Source organism: Diabrotica virgifera, chromosome 9 (genome assembly GCF_917563875.1).
Source record: "Diabrotica virgifera virgifera chromosome 9, PGI_DIABVI_V3a".
Taxonomy (NCBI): Eukaryota; Metazoa; Arthropoda; class Insecta; order Coleoptera; family Chrysomelidae; genus Diabrotica; species Diabrotica virgifera.
The window spans coordinates 154,217,786-154,237,379 of NC_065451.1; the positions used below are offsets into that span (position 1 = coordinate 154,217,786).

General features: G+C 33.4%; 1 protein-coding gene across 2 annotated transcripts in view; it reads left to right on the plus strand.

The window, feature by feature from the left end:
- LOC126892253 (zinc finger protein 271-like) overlaps window positions 1-19,594 on the plus strand; it is a 129,591-nt gene that overhangs the window by 100,206 nt on the left and 9,791 nt on the right. Inside the window, exon 4 of one of the 2 annotated variants that reach the window (XM_050661748.1) lies at window positions 2,305-2,457. The exons of the other annotated variant lie outside the window; for it this stretch is intronic. Coding sequence (XP_050517705.1) covers window positions 2,305-2,457 — 153 coding nt within the window. The remainder of the gene's footprint in view (window positions 1-2,304; window positions 2,458-19,594) is intronic. 2 annotated transcript variants of the gene reach the window in all.

A 19,594-nucleotide genomic window follows, 5' to 3' on the forward strand; every position in this document is an offset into this window, starting at 1 on the left:
GGGTGAAAAAATATAGGTACATTCAAAATAAGTCCGAAAATGGACAAACTGACTAATTATTAGCAACTTTTGTTCTATAGTATTTTTTCACTAAGTTAATACTTTTTGAGTTATTTTGCGAGTAAATATGTTCACTCCATTCATTCATTTCCGTATTGTTTTGAATGTGCAGTGTACATGGTTATTCACTATATTTTGACCCCCCCTGTTAACTGCTTTATTTACAGAATTAGAAAAAAATGTAAAATACAAAAGTTATTCGATTTTTAAATTATGATTTTTTGACATACATATCGTACTAGTGACGTCATCCATTTGGGGGTGATGACGCAATCGACTATTTTTTTAAATGGGAATAGGGGTCGAGTGATAGCTCATTTGAAAGGTTATTCAATTCCATATTCATTAATATAAACATTAATATGATTAATTATACAGGGTGTCCAAAAATTTTTTTTAAATTAAATTAATTGACAAAAAGAAGAATGTATGTAATTTATTTAATTCAAAATACATTCTACTGCTGTCATAAAACAGAAATAAATGTTTATTGAACAAATAAACATTACTTTTCACTTAAATTCAATGTTCAAGCTGCCACCCATATGCCTCTTGACAGTTTGAACATTGAATTCAAGCAAAAAATCAATGTTTATTTGTGCAATAAACTTTTATTTCTGTTTTCTAACAGCAGTAAAATGTATTTTAAATTAAATAAATTACAGTGGAACCCCGTTAACTCGGATTAATCGGGACCGCGGCCTATCCGGGTTATCGAAAATCCGGGTTAGCCGGAGAAAATGGTAAAAATTAATAAAATATGGTATGCTTACAGATAAACTCCGTTATAATTGTCACACAGACACTGGTAAACCACGTTCGCATTCCACACAAAACCACACATACAAAGCGTTGTCAAGAGTCTCATTCTTAGCTTTATTAGCTTTGCACCGATTGTCCAAACTGTCTTTTGTTATCATTTTGAAAAAAAAATCTTCGATTTTAGTTCTATTTTTCTTCCAATCCGATACTGTAGTAGATGTACCGACACCATATAATGCTGCAAGATTCACCTTTATCAATTCTACGTAATGCTTCTAGTTTCTTTTCCATTGTCACTACAACATTTTTACGTTTTGTTGCCCTTATAGACAAAAACACGCACACAAAATCTGAATAGATTTACGAACGATTGGAAGCGAACAATACGACTTTACTACACACAATGCCGTCTCTGATGTTATGTTATTTAGTAACAGTGATGACTAAGGCCATTGTTAAAAAAAGAATATTAATGGTCTTTGTAATGGTATATGTAGTTCAAATTACACAAGTACCCATTATCTCTCAAATATTATATTACATAGAGTTGGTACAAAACCTCGTGAACCTTGAAAATGCGTATGTATAACCGAAATAAAATGAAGCCAAAAACATACGACTATTTTATTTGCTGCGAATTGCGCGACAGGGTCCCATCTGCACCCTGATATTTTCAGTAATCTCGGATTCAATCGTTTCGTTCGTATATTGACGTCACCAAATGAATGAATTAGGTTCACGAGATTTTGTAACAGCAATACATCTTTATTGTTGAAATTTTTGTCTGATAAAAATCGGTCCGGGTTAGCCGGAGTTCCGGGTTATCGGGGGCCGACTTATCGGGGTTCCACTGTACATACATTCTTCTTTTTGTGTCAATTAATTTAATTAAAAAACATTTTTTGGACACCCTGTATAATTATATCATGTTAATGTTTATATTACTGAATAGGGAATTGAATAACCTTTCAAATGAGCTAGCACTCGACCCCTATTCCCCATTTAAAAAAATAGTCGATGACGTCATCACGCCCAAATGGATGACGTCACTAGTACGATATGTGTCAAAAAATCATAATTTAAAAATCAAATAAGTTTCGTATTTTACATTTTTTTCTAATTCTGTAAATAAAGCAGTTTACAGGGGGGTCAAAATATAGTGAATAACCCTATACATTTTGTCACTCCCGAGAAGGGGTGAACTCACCCTCATGGCAAAAGCACACATCGGCATAATATCACTTTTCTTCTTTGACGTGCTATCTATGTGTATGCCAAATTTCATGTCAATTTAAGAGGTTCTTTAAAATCTATAGGTTTTGCAATATTTTCCCGTCAGTGATTTTGAATACATAAATAAAGTTATTATTGAAAGAAATTGTGATTTAATACGAGGTTTAATCAAATACAAGTGAAGCCAAAAACTTAAAGCTAACTATGGAGCAGAAATATATTCTAATAAGGTGGATTATGCATTTTTAGATAGCTTCAAAAATGAAATCAAAGAGGAGTCCGATAGAGAAAGTATACATGATACATTTGATGATTTAGGCTTAAATGAACACTCATTAAAAATTGAAATAGAAGATGAAAAAAAACTTATGCCATATGTAGAAGAACAAACACACGAAGAAGGTAAGTAGATAACAAAAATTCATATACAGTTCTTCTTAGACCCTTTTTTCAGTGCCTCATTTCTTTCTAATATGATGTATAGTATAGTTGATTAAGGTTATTTCATTTTTTGAAAAGGTTTACTTTTTGCATGCTTATAGTTTTTTACGTAGTTATAAATATTTCTAAGGGATGAAGTAAAAAAAAAGATGAAGTTTTCGATCCTAATAGCATTATTAATAATATTTAGAAAATATTAAAATATTACTAAAAGATTTTTAACTCGAAAACTTATTGGTCCATTTCCTTGGTAACACCTCCAAGGCTTCTAAAATTTGCAAGCCAAATGGATGCTGAAGCGAAGAAGACAAGAGGGAATTAAAAAAACTTACAACTCACGACCGCGTCTGTTCAGCTGGTAAATTCCAACAGAAAATGGACCTAGTTACTCGAAGGAGTAAAGACCAATATAAAAATAAAATAAAAATTTTATTTTTAATTCAGTTGCAATGCGAAGGAAAAACAATCTTACTTTTCACCTAGCCTACGTTCTTTCCGATGAGGCTCCAATAAGAGCCGAAAATCGCGATGCAAGGGACTGGACTGCACTCCGTATTCTAATTGAAAAGTAAGATTGTTTTGCCTTCTCATTGCAACTGAATTAAAAATAAAATTTTTATTTTATTTTTATATTGGTCTTTACTCCTTCGAGTAACTAGGTCCATTTTCTGTTGGAATTTACCAGCTGAACAGACGGGGTCGTGAGTTGTAAGTTTTTTGAATTCCCTCTTGTCTTCTTCGCTTCAGCATCCATTTGGCTTGCAAATTTTAGAAGCCTTGGAGGTGTTACCAAGGAAATGGACCAATAAGTTTTCGATTTAAAAATCTTTTATTTTCTAAATATTATTAATAATGCTATTAGGATCGAAAACTTCATCTTTTAATTGCCAGATGACGCTAGTCACCTAATATTTTCACTTCAGTTGCAATGGGTGGGAAAACCTCTCAGTGCGGATCAATTGGGATATGGAGAACAAGCCTACGTTCTTTCCGATGAGGCTCCAATAAGAGCCGAAAATCGCGATTCAAGGGACTGGACTGCGCTCCGTATTCTAATTGAAAAGTAAGATTGTTTTGCCTTCGCATTGCAACTGAATTAAAAATAAAAAATTTATTTTATTTTTATAAATATTTCTTTTGATATTGTTGAATATTTTTTGAAAATATTTTATTATGGCAACTTTAGGTTCTATTCGTAATATTGACTATAATATTACTCACGCTAAGTTGAGAGTTATTAAAATTTTGCATTATATTTGTTTTACCACTGAAGGTGAACCTCGAAAAATTAGAAAAGCTTTGCGTGCTTTTGCTGGTTTTCGGCTCGACGACACTTCCGAACAATTGAATGGTGGGCTACAACAATGTTGAGATTATGCAGGAGATGAAAAAAACATATTGACAAGCTATTTATGAACATACGGATACCAACATTGTGGTACGGAAAACTCAGGGAAGGCAAAATGTTTTTAGCCAGATTGAAAGATGCTCGCGTTGGTCTTTGGATAAACAATAATATGGCATTAAAACCTCACTTTGACCCAATACGTCGCTTACAACATTGTTGCAGCCCACCATTCAATTTTTCGGAAACACAAAAAATCGCCGATATACTTATAACCTATAAAATGACAGAAGTACCAAAATTTCATAAATGTCATTAGTGTCAAAATTTAATAACAGTGGAGTAAACTTGCCTGCGGTTGGACTAATTAGAAACAAGCATTACGGCGCGGTAAATTTGAATCACTTCTCTTGGTTAAAAACAAACAGTAGATAGCGATAAAACTTTATATTTACATATATGTTCATAAAGAAACATTACACTTTTATAAAAAAAGAACTTTTTATAATAAAACGTTTCCATTATTTATAGGACCTAATATAAAATTATACTCTATTTTGTTGTTTCAATTTCTATGTCATAATAGTATATTATGCAACGAGCATTTAATGATGGGCATTATGAAGCGAGCATGAGGGATACGAACCGAGCCGCCTAGTGGCGAGTTTCGTATAGAGTACGAGCTTCATAATGATAATTAAATGCAAGTTGTATACAAGATTTTTTCTATGACCATTCACAACAAAAAATATATTCAAATTTATTAATTTTGTAACGCAAATAAATAAAGTAGTTTGTCAGTTTGTTTACATATTGAGAACTGTCAAAGCGTATGTATTTGACTCACCATTGGTCACTGCGCGTGTGCCACGTTCATCGCGAATGCCATATCGCGATTCTATTGGTTAAAAATCTGTATCATAATGTTGTTCATTCTGATACAGGTAGTGAAATTATAATAGGGAACTTGCATAAAATTTTAAATTTAAAAAAAATGTTATAAATCACAACAGAACATAATTTAAAACATGTATCAAAGATAAAAAGTTGTTTTTGTGTTCCGTTTGTCCCCTAAAGACGATTCTAAATTCAAATTAAAGCATCTAGTCTTAAACGCGTCGTGACGTCATATGGTTAATGTTTACATTCTGCACCAACAATGTAAACAAAATTATATATAATTTTAAATTAGACATTATAAACGTCAGTAGAAAATACAGTTATGTGACGTCACAAGTGTTTTTGATCGTTTGAACTATTCATAGAAAACTTGTACTTTTACAAAATGGGTTTATTTTCCATAGTAAACCTTCTTTCCTTTCCTTCAAAAACTGTATCAATCTCAACAAACTGGTATATATTATTACACTGACATACGATAAATGTCATTAGAATATAAATATTTTTCCCTTATTCCGCGACGATGAGCTGGCCAAATACCCAAGTAGGTGGAGGCCAATAAACTAAAGAAGGAGAAGAAGAATATACCTAAATATAACTATAAATATAACCATATAGTAAAACTATCTGACGTCACGGGTTGTTTGAACTATTTCAATATCGCAGAAGATTTTAAATTTGTATTTCTAAGTTATTATGAGTTTTTGAAGCGTGAAATTTTGGAAATCTCATTTTTAAACAAAACTGAACATTATTATGTAAAAAAAAGAATGTGTGTGTACTTTGTACGCACGTAAGAAGTTATAGTTCTATTATATGATTTCAACGAAATCAATATATCTACTTTAAACAGTTTTTTTGTATTGTGTTTAAATATTAAATTAATTTTACGAACTAAAAGAATACCAAAAATTAAAAAAAAGAACATGAATTGTCCGGATTTGAACACTGGACTTTTCGATCCGTAGGCGAATGCTCTACCGATGAGCTATCACCGTTCTGTATACAGACGATCATTTCTAGGACATAATTACAATCACGGTGACAGATAGATCAATTGAATAAACATTTTCAATAATAGACGAAGTAGTTTTCAATCCTAATAGTAAATTATTAATATTGAAAATATTAAAAATATTACTAAAAGATTTTTAAATTGAAATCTTATTTTTACACTTTCCTGGTGACACCTCCAAGACTTCTACAATTTGCAAGTCAAATGGATGCTGCAGTGAAGACGAGAGGGAAGGAATTCTACACTATGCAATTCACATCCCCCGTCTGCAGCTGGTAAAGTTCCAACGGAAAAATGCACTTAGTTACTCTACGGAGTAATACGACTATAAAATAAAAATGTATACCATTTTTATTCAGTTGCAATGCGAAGGCAAAACAATCTTACTTTTCAATTAGAATACGGAGTGCAGTCCAGTCCCTTGAATCGCGATTTTCGGCTCTTATTGGAGCCTTCATCGGAAGGAACGTAGGCACTGTTCTCCATATTTTAACTGATTCGTATCGAGAGGTTTTCCCACCCATTGCAACTGAAGTGATATAGTAGGTGGCTAGCGCCATCTGGCATTGAAAGACGAAGTAGTTTTCAATCCTAATAGTAAATTAGTGGGAGTGGGGGGGATGTGAATTGCATAGTGTAGAATTCCTTCCCTCTCGTCTTCACTGCAGCATCCATTTGACTTGCAAATTGTAGAAGTCTTGGAGGTGTCACCAGGAAAGTGTACCAATAAGTTTTCAATTTAAAAATCTTTTAGTAATATTTTTAATATTTTCAATATTAATAATTTACTATTAGGATTGAAAACTACTTCGTCTTTCAATGCCAGATGGCGCTAGCCACCTACTATCATCACTTCAGTTGCAATGGGTGGGAAAACCTCTCGATACGAATCAGTTAAAATATGGAGAACAGTGCCTACGTTCCTTCCGATGAAGGCTCCAATAAGAGCCGAAAATCGCGATTCAAGGGACTGGACTGCACTCCGTATTCTAATTGAAAAGTAAGATTGTTTTGCCTTCGCATTGCAACTGAATAAAAATGGTATACATTTTTATTTTATAGTCGTATTACTCCGTAGAGTAACTAAGTGCATTTTTCCGTTGGAACTTTACCAGCTGCAGACGGGGGATGTGAATTGCATAGTGTAGAATTCCTTCCCTCTCGTCTTCACTGCAGCATCCATTTGACTTGCAAATTGTAGAAGTCTTGGAGGTGTCACCAGGAAAGTGTACCAATAAGTTTTCAATTTAAAAACCTTTTAGTAATATTTTTAATATTTTCAATATTAATAATTTACTATTAGGATTGAAAACTACTTCGTCTTTCAATGCCAGATGGCGCTAGCCACCTACTATCATCACTTCAGTTGCAATGGGTGGGAAAACCTCTCGATACGAATCAGTTAAAATATGGAGAACAGTGCCTACGTTCCTTCCGATGAAGGCTCCAATAAGAGCCGAAAATCGCGATTCAAGGGACTGGACTGCACTCCGTATTCTAATTGAAAAGTAAGATTGTTTTGCCTTCGCATTGCAACTGAATAAAAATGGTATTCTTGTTCTCATGATCATTTTTCAGTGCGTCACAGTTTTTCGATTTCTCTCTAATGCATTAAGTTATGATGAGACGGAAAAAGCGGTAGCTCCGTGATTAAACACAAAAATAATGCAGCATTACAATAGTTATATACATAAGGTGTCTATTCCTAACCTACGTTTGATTCGTTGATATTTAGAATGCGCGTTTTTTCTAGCCAATCAAATACAGGTATTACGAACATTTGACGAAAACTTTGTCCATTTTGGCCATTTTTTAGAAGTGTCAAAGAGTCAAGTGACGGTTATTATTCAGGTCAGTATTTTGTGTACCTGTCATTTTGAAATTTCGAATTCGACTTCCCTTGTGTTTCACAACGTTTTTGTGCATTATTTTGTGTTTTGGTTTAGAATTTAGTTCGTTAAAAGTTAGTCATTAGCGTGAGGAGACTAGAGACATTCGAGATGTACCGAAGAGTGCTAAATATCTCAAGAGTAGATAGAATAGCCAACGTGGAAGTAATGAGACTTACGCATAAGGAACGAGAAGAACTAACAAATAAGAAGAAAACTGAGATATATGGGACATGTGATGAGAGACGTATATCTAATACTCCAGGTCATTATGCAAGAAAAAGATCCATAGTAAGAAGACGTAACTCATGGCTGAAGAACCTTAGGAACTGGTTTGAATGTAATAACAATGAATTATTTAGAGCTGCGATTTCAGAAGTAAAGATCTCTCTGATGATTGCCAACTTTTGAAGCGGAGACAGCACCTAGAGAAGAAAATAAAAACAATTTATGGATAGTTTTGTGTCACTTTTTAATGTTTCCATATTTATAAATTTAATTAACAATATTGTTTATTTTTTAATTTTATTCCCCTTTATAAAAAATACCTACGACACGTTAACATATTGTGTAAAAATCAAATCTACTAAATTACTAATTAGTTTAATTCCACAAGCTTTTCACCTATGGCTAAGTATAGTCTGTTCGCTAAACTCAGACGCAACTGGCTACATATTTTAGTCGATAATTTTTTTGTTTTTTGCCAATTTTGCAAAAATTGGCGAAATTACTAACTATTTAGTGATTATTAACTATTTAGTAATTATTTTTTGCCAATTTTACTAGAATTGGCAAAATTACCGACTAAAATATCTAGAAAGTTGCGTCTGAGTTTAGCGAACAGACTATACGATTCTAGCATCTGTCAGATTCGTCAATAATTACATGAAATAAGTCTCGACACGCCCAATACAGTATATGACGTCATAATTAATGACGCACTGAAAAATGATCATGAGAACAAGAATATACATTTTTATTTTATAGTCGTATTACTCCGTAGAGTAACTAAGTGCATTTTTCCGTTGGAACTTTACCAGCTGCAGACGGGGGATGTGAATTGCATAGTGTAGAATTCCTTCCCTCTCGTCTTCACTGCAGCATCCATTTGACTTGCCAATTGTAGAAGTCTTGGAGGTGTCACCAGGAAAGTGTACCAATAAGTTTTCAATTTAAAAATCTTTTAGTAATATTTTTAATATTTTCAATATTAATAATTTACTATTAGGATTGAAAACTACTTCGTCTTTCAATGCCAGATGGCGCTAGCCACCTACTATCATCACTTCAGTTGCAATGGGTGGGAAAACCTCTCGATACGAATCAGTTAAAATATGGAGAACAGTGCCTACGTTCCTTCCGATGAAGGCTCCAATAAGAGCCGAAAATCGCGATTCAAGGGACTGGACTGCACTCCGTATTCTAATTGAAAAGTAAGATTGTTTTGCCTTCGCATTGCAACTGAATAAAAATGGTATACATTTTTATTTTCAATAATACTTATTATCTTACACCCGAGGAAGACAAATCCAAAGACACAAAAATTATAATAAATATATTTACTAAAAGCACTAATATATTTCACGCACACCTTATTTGTGCTACATAACTTAAAAGATTTTAACAGTCATTATGTGAACAAGTCAGATTCGAGCTCAATTGTACCTAGAGCATGAAACATTGGATATTTTAAACATCCATGTTTAAATTCACATTGTGTTTCTATGTTCCTATGACGGATTAATTGTAAAATACCCACATAATTTTTACTTTGGTGGTTAGCATGTTAGATTCAAGTAAATACTGATGATGATCGGGCTACTTATCAAATAGTGTTTGTGACATATTTGAAGAAAAAGAAATAAAAATTGTATTTAAAATTTACTCTATATTTCTTTTAAACTGCTCTCCTGTAAAATTTCAATTTTATGAGTTAATACAGTTTAGCTCTGAGGTACAGAATTGCTTCCATGGCAAACCTGGCCAAAGATGCGTTCCAATTGAACAAGCGTGTACAGGGTGTTTCATTACCCAGCTAACAATGTTCGTATATATAACATCAAACAAACGTCAACATTTTGGGAGAAGTTACGTCAAAAGTTACATCAAATTTTACCTAAAATATACGTATAAAAGTCACAGCGATGTTACGTAACAATTTTACGTTATTTCTACGTAACCTTTTTAACGTCACTTTTTAGGAGAATTTTCGGTATAAATAATATTTATAAATAGGACTTAAAATTATTGTGTAAATAAAACCACATACATGATGCTGACACATTTATTAAATATTTGAAATAAACATTTATTATATATTTGACTTTTATGTGAGAGAAAGCGACAAAATTATTAAGGGGAGGGTATGGTTTGAAATCAACATATCAAGCATATTTTTGTGAATTTTTTTCGATGCTATGGTAGAATTATTTTATTTTTAAATTAAATAAACATATTAAGTACAATTCAACGAACATTATTTAAGAAAAAATTCAATCCAAAATATTGAAAAATAAGCCATTGGCGACAAATTTTGGCAGGCAGCTCAAAAAAAATTGATTTTGCGGTGGACATCAGAGCTCATCACTGGATCACACGAAACAAAAAATTCAAAAAGATTTAATTAGCTTATAAGTTTCACGAGGTAACAACGTCGAGTATTTTTATTTTTAATGATTTTTGAGTTTTTGGTATCACTCAGAAGTCAAAAATACGAAATTTTTGATAACAATTTTGTGAAAACCAACAGATTTAATATTGTTGAACAAAAAATAAGCACAAAACGAAAAATATCTCGACGTTTTTACCTCAAGAAATGTCTAAAGAAAATCTATGAAAAAATTTCAGGTAGATCGGTCAAGTAGTTTTTCAGTTACAATGTCCACCGCATTTGAAAAAGCAATTTTGAGAAAAATCCGTTTAAAGTTTTGACAACTGCATCTTCATCTTCTTATTTGTCTGCCAAATCGTAAAGTGATGAACATTGGAATATGTTTTTTGAATTGCGGAGTAATCTGCAAAAGAAAAGGCGAACAGTTGTTTAACGTTTCTCACTACGCTCAAGCGTGCTGGCGCAAAGCCGCGGCAAAGCGAGTCGAAGGTAGGGATATTCAACACCCTGTATCTCTGGTAATTTTACTCCGATTATTTTGAAATTTTCAGAGAGTATTCTTGAAAATATGCACTTTTATTTGAAATAATAAAAAAAATTAAATATTTCAAACCATACCCCCCCCCCTTAATAGCTACTTTATATTACAATACATAAACATACCCTTAAAGTAATCTTCATTCTTAAAGTGTAAACTGCACAATTTCATATAAGGACTAGGCTGCTTCCGCTGCTTCCCCATTTTTAGAAGATATTTCCATACATTTCGTTTTTCAACTTAACTGTCATTGAATAGAATTCTATTTTGTTTATCCTATTTAGGGAAAGAATGAAACGATAAATTACTATTAGGTACGCTTTATCCAAGAATCACATTGAGGCACACAACAATAATACAGTAGAACGTCAATAATCCGGATTAATGGGGACCGGACCCCATCCGGATTACCAAATTATCCGGATTATCGAAATTACCTCAAAAAAGGCCAGTATACACATTAAAGTACAACAAACGTTTTAAAATTTTATGTTTTCTCTTGTACAGTAAAGTGTCTAGAGGTGAAATTAATCAAAACTTTTTTTATGTTTAAACACTGTATTGTAATGAATTTATAATAGCACCATGTGTACAGTAAAAACATCCAAACACTATTTGGGCTTTTTAAAAAATGTGTAAAATATTTTTGAACTGCGGTAGAGGTTTGTTTTTTGCAGCGATGTTCTTAATTTATTTTAAAAGAATCAGATATTTTTGCTAGATACAAATCCGGATTATTGACGGTCCGGATTTTTGACGTCCGGATTATCGACGCTCTACTGTAATTCGATTTTTTTGACATAACTCCATAAAAACAAACACGATTTTAATCACGGAAATGTAAGGTTAAACGAGAAACGAGATCTATACGTGTCTATTGGGACCGTGCAAGTTCGGCAAAGCGACCTCTATTTCTACGCTCTGTACTTTTATTCGCACTTTTAATTATATTGGCCAATTATATTAGTCCTGGTTGCTGGATAATTGTCAAGACCATAGTCCAAAAAAATAATAAGAAGAAAAAAATAAGATGCAGGTTATGTTTAGCAAACGTAAACAATTGTATGTAGTAAATAAAATCCGTTATTAAAATGCAGTATTGCAAGCAAAATACAAATAAATAAATTTACCTTTATATAATAATTGCATATCATATCAATATTGTGGAGCAATATATAATTTTTCTGAGTCAATGACAGAAGGTATGAAATATACGTCAATTTGACAATTTCAATTGACAATATGAATTATTTAAGATAGTTGCAATATTTCTCCGCGACTCGCGCACGGTCGTTTCTCGTTTCCCTTTCCAAGTACTTGCACACCGCGAATACCTACCAAAAAGCCACGTGTTAGAGACGAATAAATTCATACGTATTAAAACCTACCAAAGAGCCACGTTTCAGAAACGAATAAATTCATATGTATAATATACGGCTCCATGACATCTCGTAACGCGACAGTTCGTAACCGGACAAATGGTAACGGACAATTCGTAACAGCGACAATTCGTAACAGCGACAGTTCGTAACAGCGACAGTTCGTAATTATACAAATTCGTAACGGACAATTCGTAACGTCCAAATTGAATTATTCTGTTTATTTTTGTTAACGTGGAAACTAACTGGTATTACAGTTATAGATGAAATTATGTTTATTAATTTAACGAATCAGTCACAGATCAATATTCAGTATCAATATCATAGCAGATGAATAATCAGTATCAGTATAACTGGTATAACTAGTGTGACCAACTAGCCCGAAAAATCCGGGACATGGCCCGAATTATGAAGTCGCGTCCCGGACAAGGCTTCCGGGTCATCCGAATTTTCAACGTTTTGGTAAAATTCTATTTTGAAATTTTGAATACGCTATTTTTCTAAGAATTCACATCAAATTGGATTGGTGGGACGAAAAAAAGTGGACAATTTCTAGAGTGTAATACTAATATGGTCGGTTCGCTAAACTCAGACACAATTGGCTAGTGATTTTAGTAAGTAATTTTGCCAATTTGGTTAAATTGGCAAAAAAAATAATTACTATATAGTTAATAATTACTAAATAGTTAGTAATTTTGCCAATTTTGGTAAAATTGGCCAAAAACAAACAAATTACCTACTAAAATCTCTAGCCAGTTGTGTCTGAGTTTAGCGAACCGACTATACCACATCCAAAACGCATGCATTTTATATCGTGGTATTATAGTTCTACGAAAACTAAAAGAGTGAAATAAAATAAAAATGTATACCATTTTTATTCAGTTGCAATGCGAAGGCAAAACAATCTCACTTTTCAATTAGAATACGGAGTGCAGTCCAGTCCCTTGAATCGCGATTTTCGGCTCTTATTGGAGCCTTCGTCGGAAGGAACGTAGGCACTGTTCTCCATATTTCAACTGATTCGTATCGAGAGGTTTTCCCACCCATTGCAACTCAAGTGATGATAGTAGGTGGCTAGCGCCATCTGGCATTGAAAGACGAAGTAGTTTTCAATCCTAATAGCAAATTATTAATATTGAAAATATTAAAAATATTACTAAAAGATTTTTAAGTTGAAAACTTATTGGTACACTTTCCTGGTGACACCTCCAAGACTTCTACAATTTGCAAGTCAAATGGATGCTGCAGTGAAGACGAGAGGGAAGGAATTCTACACTATGCAATTCACATCCCCCGTCTGCAGCTGGTAAAGTTCCAACGGAAAAATGCACCTAGTTACTCTACGGAGTAATACGACTATAAAATAAAAATGTATATTCTTGTTCTCATGATCATTTTTCAGTGCGTCATTAATTATGACGTCATATACTGTATTGGGTGTGTCCAGACTTATTTCATGTAATTATTGACGAATCTGACAGATGCCAGAATCGTACTTAGCCATAGGTGAAAAGCTTGTGGAATTAAACTAATTAGTAATTTAGTAGATTTGATTTTTACACAATATGTTAACATGTAGGTATTTTTTATAAAGGGTAATAAAATTAAAAAGTAAACAATATTGTTAATTAAATTTATAAATATGGAAACATTAAAAAATGACACAAAACTATCCATAACCTGTGTTTTTATCTTCTTCTCTAGGTGCTGTCTCCGCTTCAAAAGTTGGTAATCATCAGAGCGATCTTTATTTCTGAAATTGCGGCTCTAAATAATTCATTGTTATTAGATCCAAACCAGTTCCTAAGGTTCTTCAGCAATGAGTTACCTCTCCTTACTATGGATATTTTTGTTGCATAATGACCTGGAGTATAAACTAACTTCTAACGAATTAAATTCTAAACCCAAGTACAAAACTAACTTTTAACGAACTAAATTCTAAACCAAAACACAAAATAATGCACAGAAACGTTGTGAAACACAAGGGAAGTCGAATTCGAAATTTCAAAATGACAGGTACACAAAATACTGTCCTTAATAATAACCGTCACTTGACTCTGACACTTCTAAAAAATGGCCAAAATGGACGAAGTTTTCGTCAAATTTTCGTAATAGTGTAGGAAACAAAGGTTGAACCTTGCAAAATGGACACAAGTCCGGTTTTATTTTTTTTCTGTTATATCAAGGGGTGCTTATTATAAGACTAACTTTTTCTGAAAAAATTTCGCCCCGGAACCTCCCTTTTCACCCCTTTAAAGGGGGTAATTTGTGGTTTTTGCGGAACGTAGCCCTTCCTGTAACTTTTACAAAAAATTTCTTTTATAGAAATATGAAGAGGACTATATTTTCTACGATTTATTTCCGACACTATCTCTCTATCATTCACCGTTTAGCGGGGGTGGCGCCCTAAAGTTGACAAGTTTTTAAAAAATGTGTTTTTAAAAAAAAATATATTTTTCCCTAACTGTAACGGAAATTAAGAAAAAATCCTGCGGAAATTATTCACAAATAATTGACTGATTTTTTGGTATAGGTTTCACTTAAGGGTAATTGCCCCTTTTTTTAATTACAGGGTGTTACATTTTAAAAAACCTCTTTTTATACCATCTGAACCGTTTATGCTAGAGTAAAAAGACTTTCAGCGATTACCCATGTACTGGTGCTATTTACAAATTTGTATAATGCACCCCCATTTTTTCCCCGGAACCACCCCAAAAAAAAGAAGAATTAATAAATACATTGATTTTCTTGGAATCCTTCACACACAATGCCCTTTATTAATATGCTTCATATATAATTTTGTGCACGTTATTATTACCCATGCATGGACATCAAAAGCAATTTCCTAGTGCAACCCTTGTAGCAAAAAAAATAAATAAAATGGGGGGTTGAAAATTTTTTTTGTTTTTTGCTTTTTGATCCATATGGGCATATGCTTCATCAATAGTTCTTTTCAAAAATATATATGGTTATTGCAACATCTCTGCGAAAACCACCCCTATCCTTGAAAATATACTGCAGAAACTACCCCTATCCCTTGGCGAGCATGTTTTTACGATTTTCTCATTACCTATGTATTCTTTTTAAACAAAACTTATACAAGGTTAAAGACCACTATTTACTCTAAAAATTATGTCCTATTCATTTTTTCGTATAAGCAACCCTTGCGGCACAGTGGCGCCGTAAACCTCATATATGCTTTGGCGGGCTCCAGTTTTTGTTTTTTTTTTCGTCATCTGTTCGTTTTATTGATAAAGTATTTATGCAAAATAAAACAACACAGTGTAAGCTACAAATTATGACTTATGCACATTTTACATTCTTTGCTCCCCAAAGCCACAGTGGTGGCCCAAAATAAATTTTTGAATATTTTCGCCACCTACATGCATTTTATTGCATTAATGCTACCTTAACAGCACAATATTTACCCTTAGGTGGTCGCTACGCAGTGGCCGATCCAGGGAGGGGTGATGGGGGTGATCACCTCCCCCCCTCTCAAACCAAGTGATATTATATTCAAAGATTATAAAAATATTCATTTATTTTTATAGAAATTTAACCAATTGGCATCCCCCTCTTAACGATGCTGGATCCGCCACTGTCGCTAAAGCATAAAAAGTCATTCTTATAAAAATAATATTAATATAATATAAGTATTTCTATAAAAATAAATGAATATTTTTATAATCTTCAAATATAATATCACTTGGTTTGAGAGGGGTGGGGGTGATCGCCCCCATCACCCCTTCCTGGATCCGCCACTGCTTAGCGACCACTTAGGGGTGAATATTGTGCTATTAAGGTAGCATTAACGCAATAAAATGCGTGTAGGTGGCGAAAATATGAAAAAATTTAATTGGGCCACCACTGTAGCTTTGGGGAGCAAAGAATGTAAAATGTGCATAGGTCATGATTTGTAGGTTACACTGTGTTGTTTTATTTTACATAAGTACTTTATCAATAAAACAAACAGATGACGAAAAAATAAACAAAAACTGGAGCCCGTCAAAGCATATATGAGGTTTACGGCGCCACTGTGCCGTAACGGTTGCTTAAACGAAAAAAATGAATAGGACCTAATCTTTAGAGTAAATAGTGGTCTTTAACCTTGTATAAGTTTTGTTTAAAAAAAATGAATAGGTAATGAGAAAATCGTAAAAATATGCTGGATAAGGTATAGGGGTAGTTTCTGCAGTATATTTTCAAGGATAGGGGTGGTTTGCGCAGGGATGTTGCAATAACCATATATATTTTTGAAAAGCACTATTGATGAAGCATATGCACATATGGATCAAAAAGCAAAAAACAAAAAAAAAATTTTCAACCCCCCATTTTATTTATTATTTTTGGCTACAGGGGTTGCACTAGGAAATCGCTTTTAGTATCCATGCATGGGTAATAATAACTTGCACAAAATGATATATGAAGCATATTAATGAAGGGCATTGTGTGTGAAGGATTCCAAGAAAATCACTTTATTTATTAATTCTTTTTTTTTTTTGGTGGTTCCGGGGAAAAAATGGGGGTGCATTATACAAATTTGTAAATAACACCGGTACATGGGTAATCGCTGAAAGTCTTTTTACTCTAGCATAAACGGTTCAGATGGTATAAAAAGGGGTTTTTTAAAATGTAACACCCTGTAATTAAAAAAAGGGCAATTATCCTTAAGTGAAACCTATACCAAAAAATCAATCATCTATTTGTGAATAATTTACGCAGCATTTCTTTTCAATTTTCGTTACAGTTAGGGAAAAATATATATTTTTTAAAAACATATTTTTTAAAAACTTGTCAACCTTGGGGCGCCACCCTTGCTAAACGGTGGATGATAGAGAGATGCTGTCGGAAATAAATCGTAGAAAATATAGTCCTCTTCATATTTCTATAAAAGAAATTTTTTGTAAAAGGTACAGGAAGGGCTACGTTCTGCAAAAACCATAAATTAGCCCCTTTAAAGGGGTGAAAAGGGGGTTCCGGGGCGAAATTTTTTCAGAAAAAGTTAGTCTTATAATAAGCACCCCTTGATATGCCAGAAAAAAAATAAAACCGGACTTGTGTCCATTTTGCAAGGTTCAACTTCTGTTTCCTACACTATAATACGTGTATTTGATTGGCTAGAAAAAACGCGCATTCTAAATATCAACGAATCAAACGTAGGTTAGGAATAGACATCTTATGTATATAACCATTGTAATGCTTCATTATTTTTGTGTTTAATCACGGAGCTACCGCTTTTTCCGTCTCATCAAACTTAATGCATTAGAGAGAAATCGAAAAACTGTGACGCACTGAAAAATGATCATGAGAACAAGAATACCATTTTTATTCAGTTGCAATGTGAAGGCAAAACAATCTCACTTTTCAATTAGTATTTTTAATATTTTCAATATTAATAATTTGCTATTAGAATTGAAAACTACTTCGTCTTTCAATGCCAGATGGCGCTAGCCACCTACTATCATCACTTCAGTTGCAATGGGTGGGAAAACCTCTCGATACGAATCAGTTGAAATATGGAGAACAGTGCCTACGTTCCTTCCGATGAAGGCTCCAATAAGAGCCGAAAATCGCGATTCAAGGGACTGGACTGCACTCCGTATTCTAATTGAAAAGTGGGATTGTTTTGCCTTCGCATTGCAACTGAATAAAAATAGTATACATTTTTATTTTATAGTCGTATTACTCCGTAGAGTAACTAGGTGCATTTTTCCGTTGGAACTTTACCAGCTGCAGACGGGGGATGTGAATTGCATAGTGTAGAATTCCTTCCCTCTCGTCTTCACTGCAGCATCCATTTGACTTGCAAATTGTAGAAGTCTTGGAGGTGTCACCAGGAAAGTGTACCAATAAGTTTTCAATTTAAAAATCTTTTAGTAATATTTTTAATATTTTCAATATTAATAATTTGCTATTAGGATTGAAAACTACTTCGTCTTTCAATGCCAGATGGCGCTAGCCACTTACTATCATCACTTCAGTTGCAATGGGTGGGAAAACCTCTCGATACGAATCAGTTGAAATATGGAGAACAGTGCCTACGTTCCTTCCGATGAAGGCTCCAATAAGAGCCGAAAATCTCGATTCAAGGGACTGGACTGCACTCCGTATTCTAATTGAAAAGTGAGATTGTTTTGCCTTCGCATTGCAACTGAATAAAAATGGTATACATTTTTATTTTATAGTCGTATTACTCCGTAGAGTAACTAGGTGCATTTTTCCGTTGGAACTTTACCAGCTGCAGACGGGGGATGTGAATTGCATAGTGTAGAATTCCTTCCCTCTCGTCTTCACTGCAGCATCCATTTGACTTGCAAATTGTAGAAGTCTTGGAGGTGTCACCAGGAAAGTGTACCAATAAGTTTTCAATTTAAAAATCTTTTAGTAATATTTTTAATATTTTCAATATTAATAATTTGCTATTAGGATTGAAAACTACTTCGTCTAAACAGTGAACTTTTTTTCGTGTCTGTATTTTAATTATCGTCTTCTGAAAAAATAATGGCCCGATTTTCATTGAAAAGTCCCGGATTTCAGGTATTTCTTTCAGCCTTGTCCCGGATTCGACTGAATTGGAGTTGGTCACACTAGGTATAACCAATCACAAGGTTTATTATAATAACAGGTAATTATAATCTTTCTTTTACAAAATGTTTACTAAGAAAGTTGAGAATGTCTAAAGACGGTTGTTGGCTTAATAGTCCTGTCGCCAGGGGGGTACAACGGCCTCCTTAATTCAGATGGACTTACCCAAGTTTTTTTATTTATTTTGACCCGTAGAATACGAATTTTTTGGGTAACAGTTGATCCGGATGTCGATAAGATTGTTATTGACAAAGAACTTGAGGAATTACATGACAGTGATTTCTCGCAAAACAAAACATCTTTTTGTATTTTTTGGGTCATTCTAGGCAAAAAATGCTCTGACAAGTTTTTTCGTAGGATGCATAGTTTTCGAGATAACCGCGGTTGAACTTTCAAAAAATCGAAAAATTGCAATTTTTGAACCCGAATAACTTTTGATTAAAAAATATAGTAGCAATTCTGCGTACCGCATTTGAAAGTTTAAGTCAAATTATATCGGTTTTGATTATTTTCATTGCTAAAAATTTATTATTTTATTGGTAAACAAAGCTATAAACACCTAGTGCGTGAGTGATGTTTCCAATGATTTTTCATTTAAAATCTAACGAGTAGGTAGAGTAGCTACAAGTGCAAGCGAGGCAATTTCTACGTAGCATTCGTTAAAACGCATGTATTAGGCACGGGAAACACTATGTGTTTATAGCTTTGTTCAGCAGTAAAAAAATTAATTTTTAGCAATGCAAATAATCAAAACCGATATAATTTGACTTAAACTTTCAAATGCGGTCAGCAGATTTGCTACTTTATTTTTTAATCAAAAGTTATTCGGGTTCAAA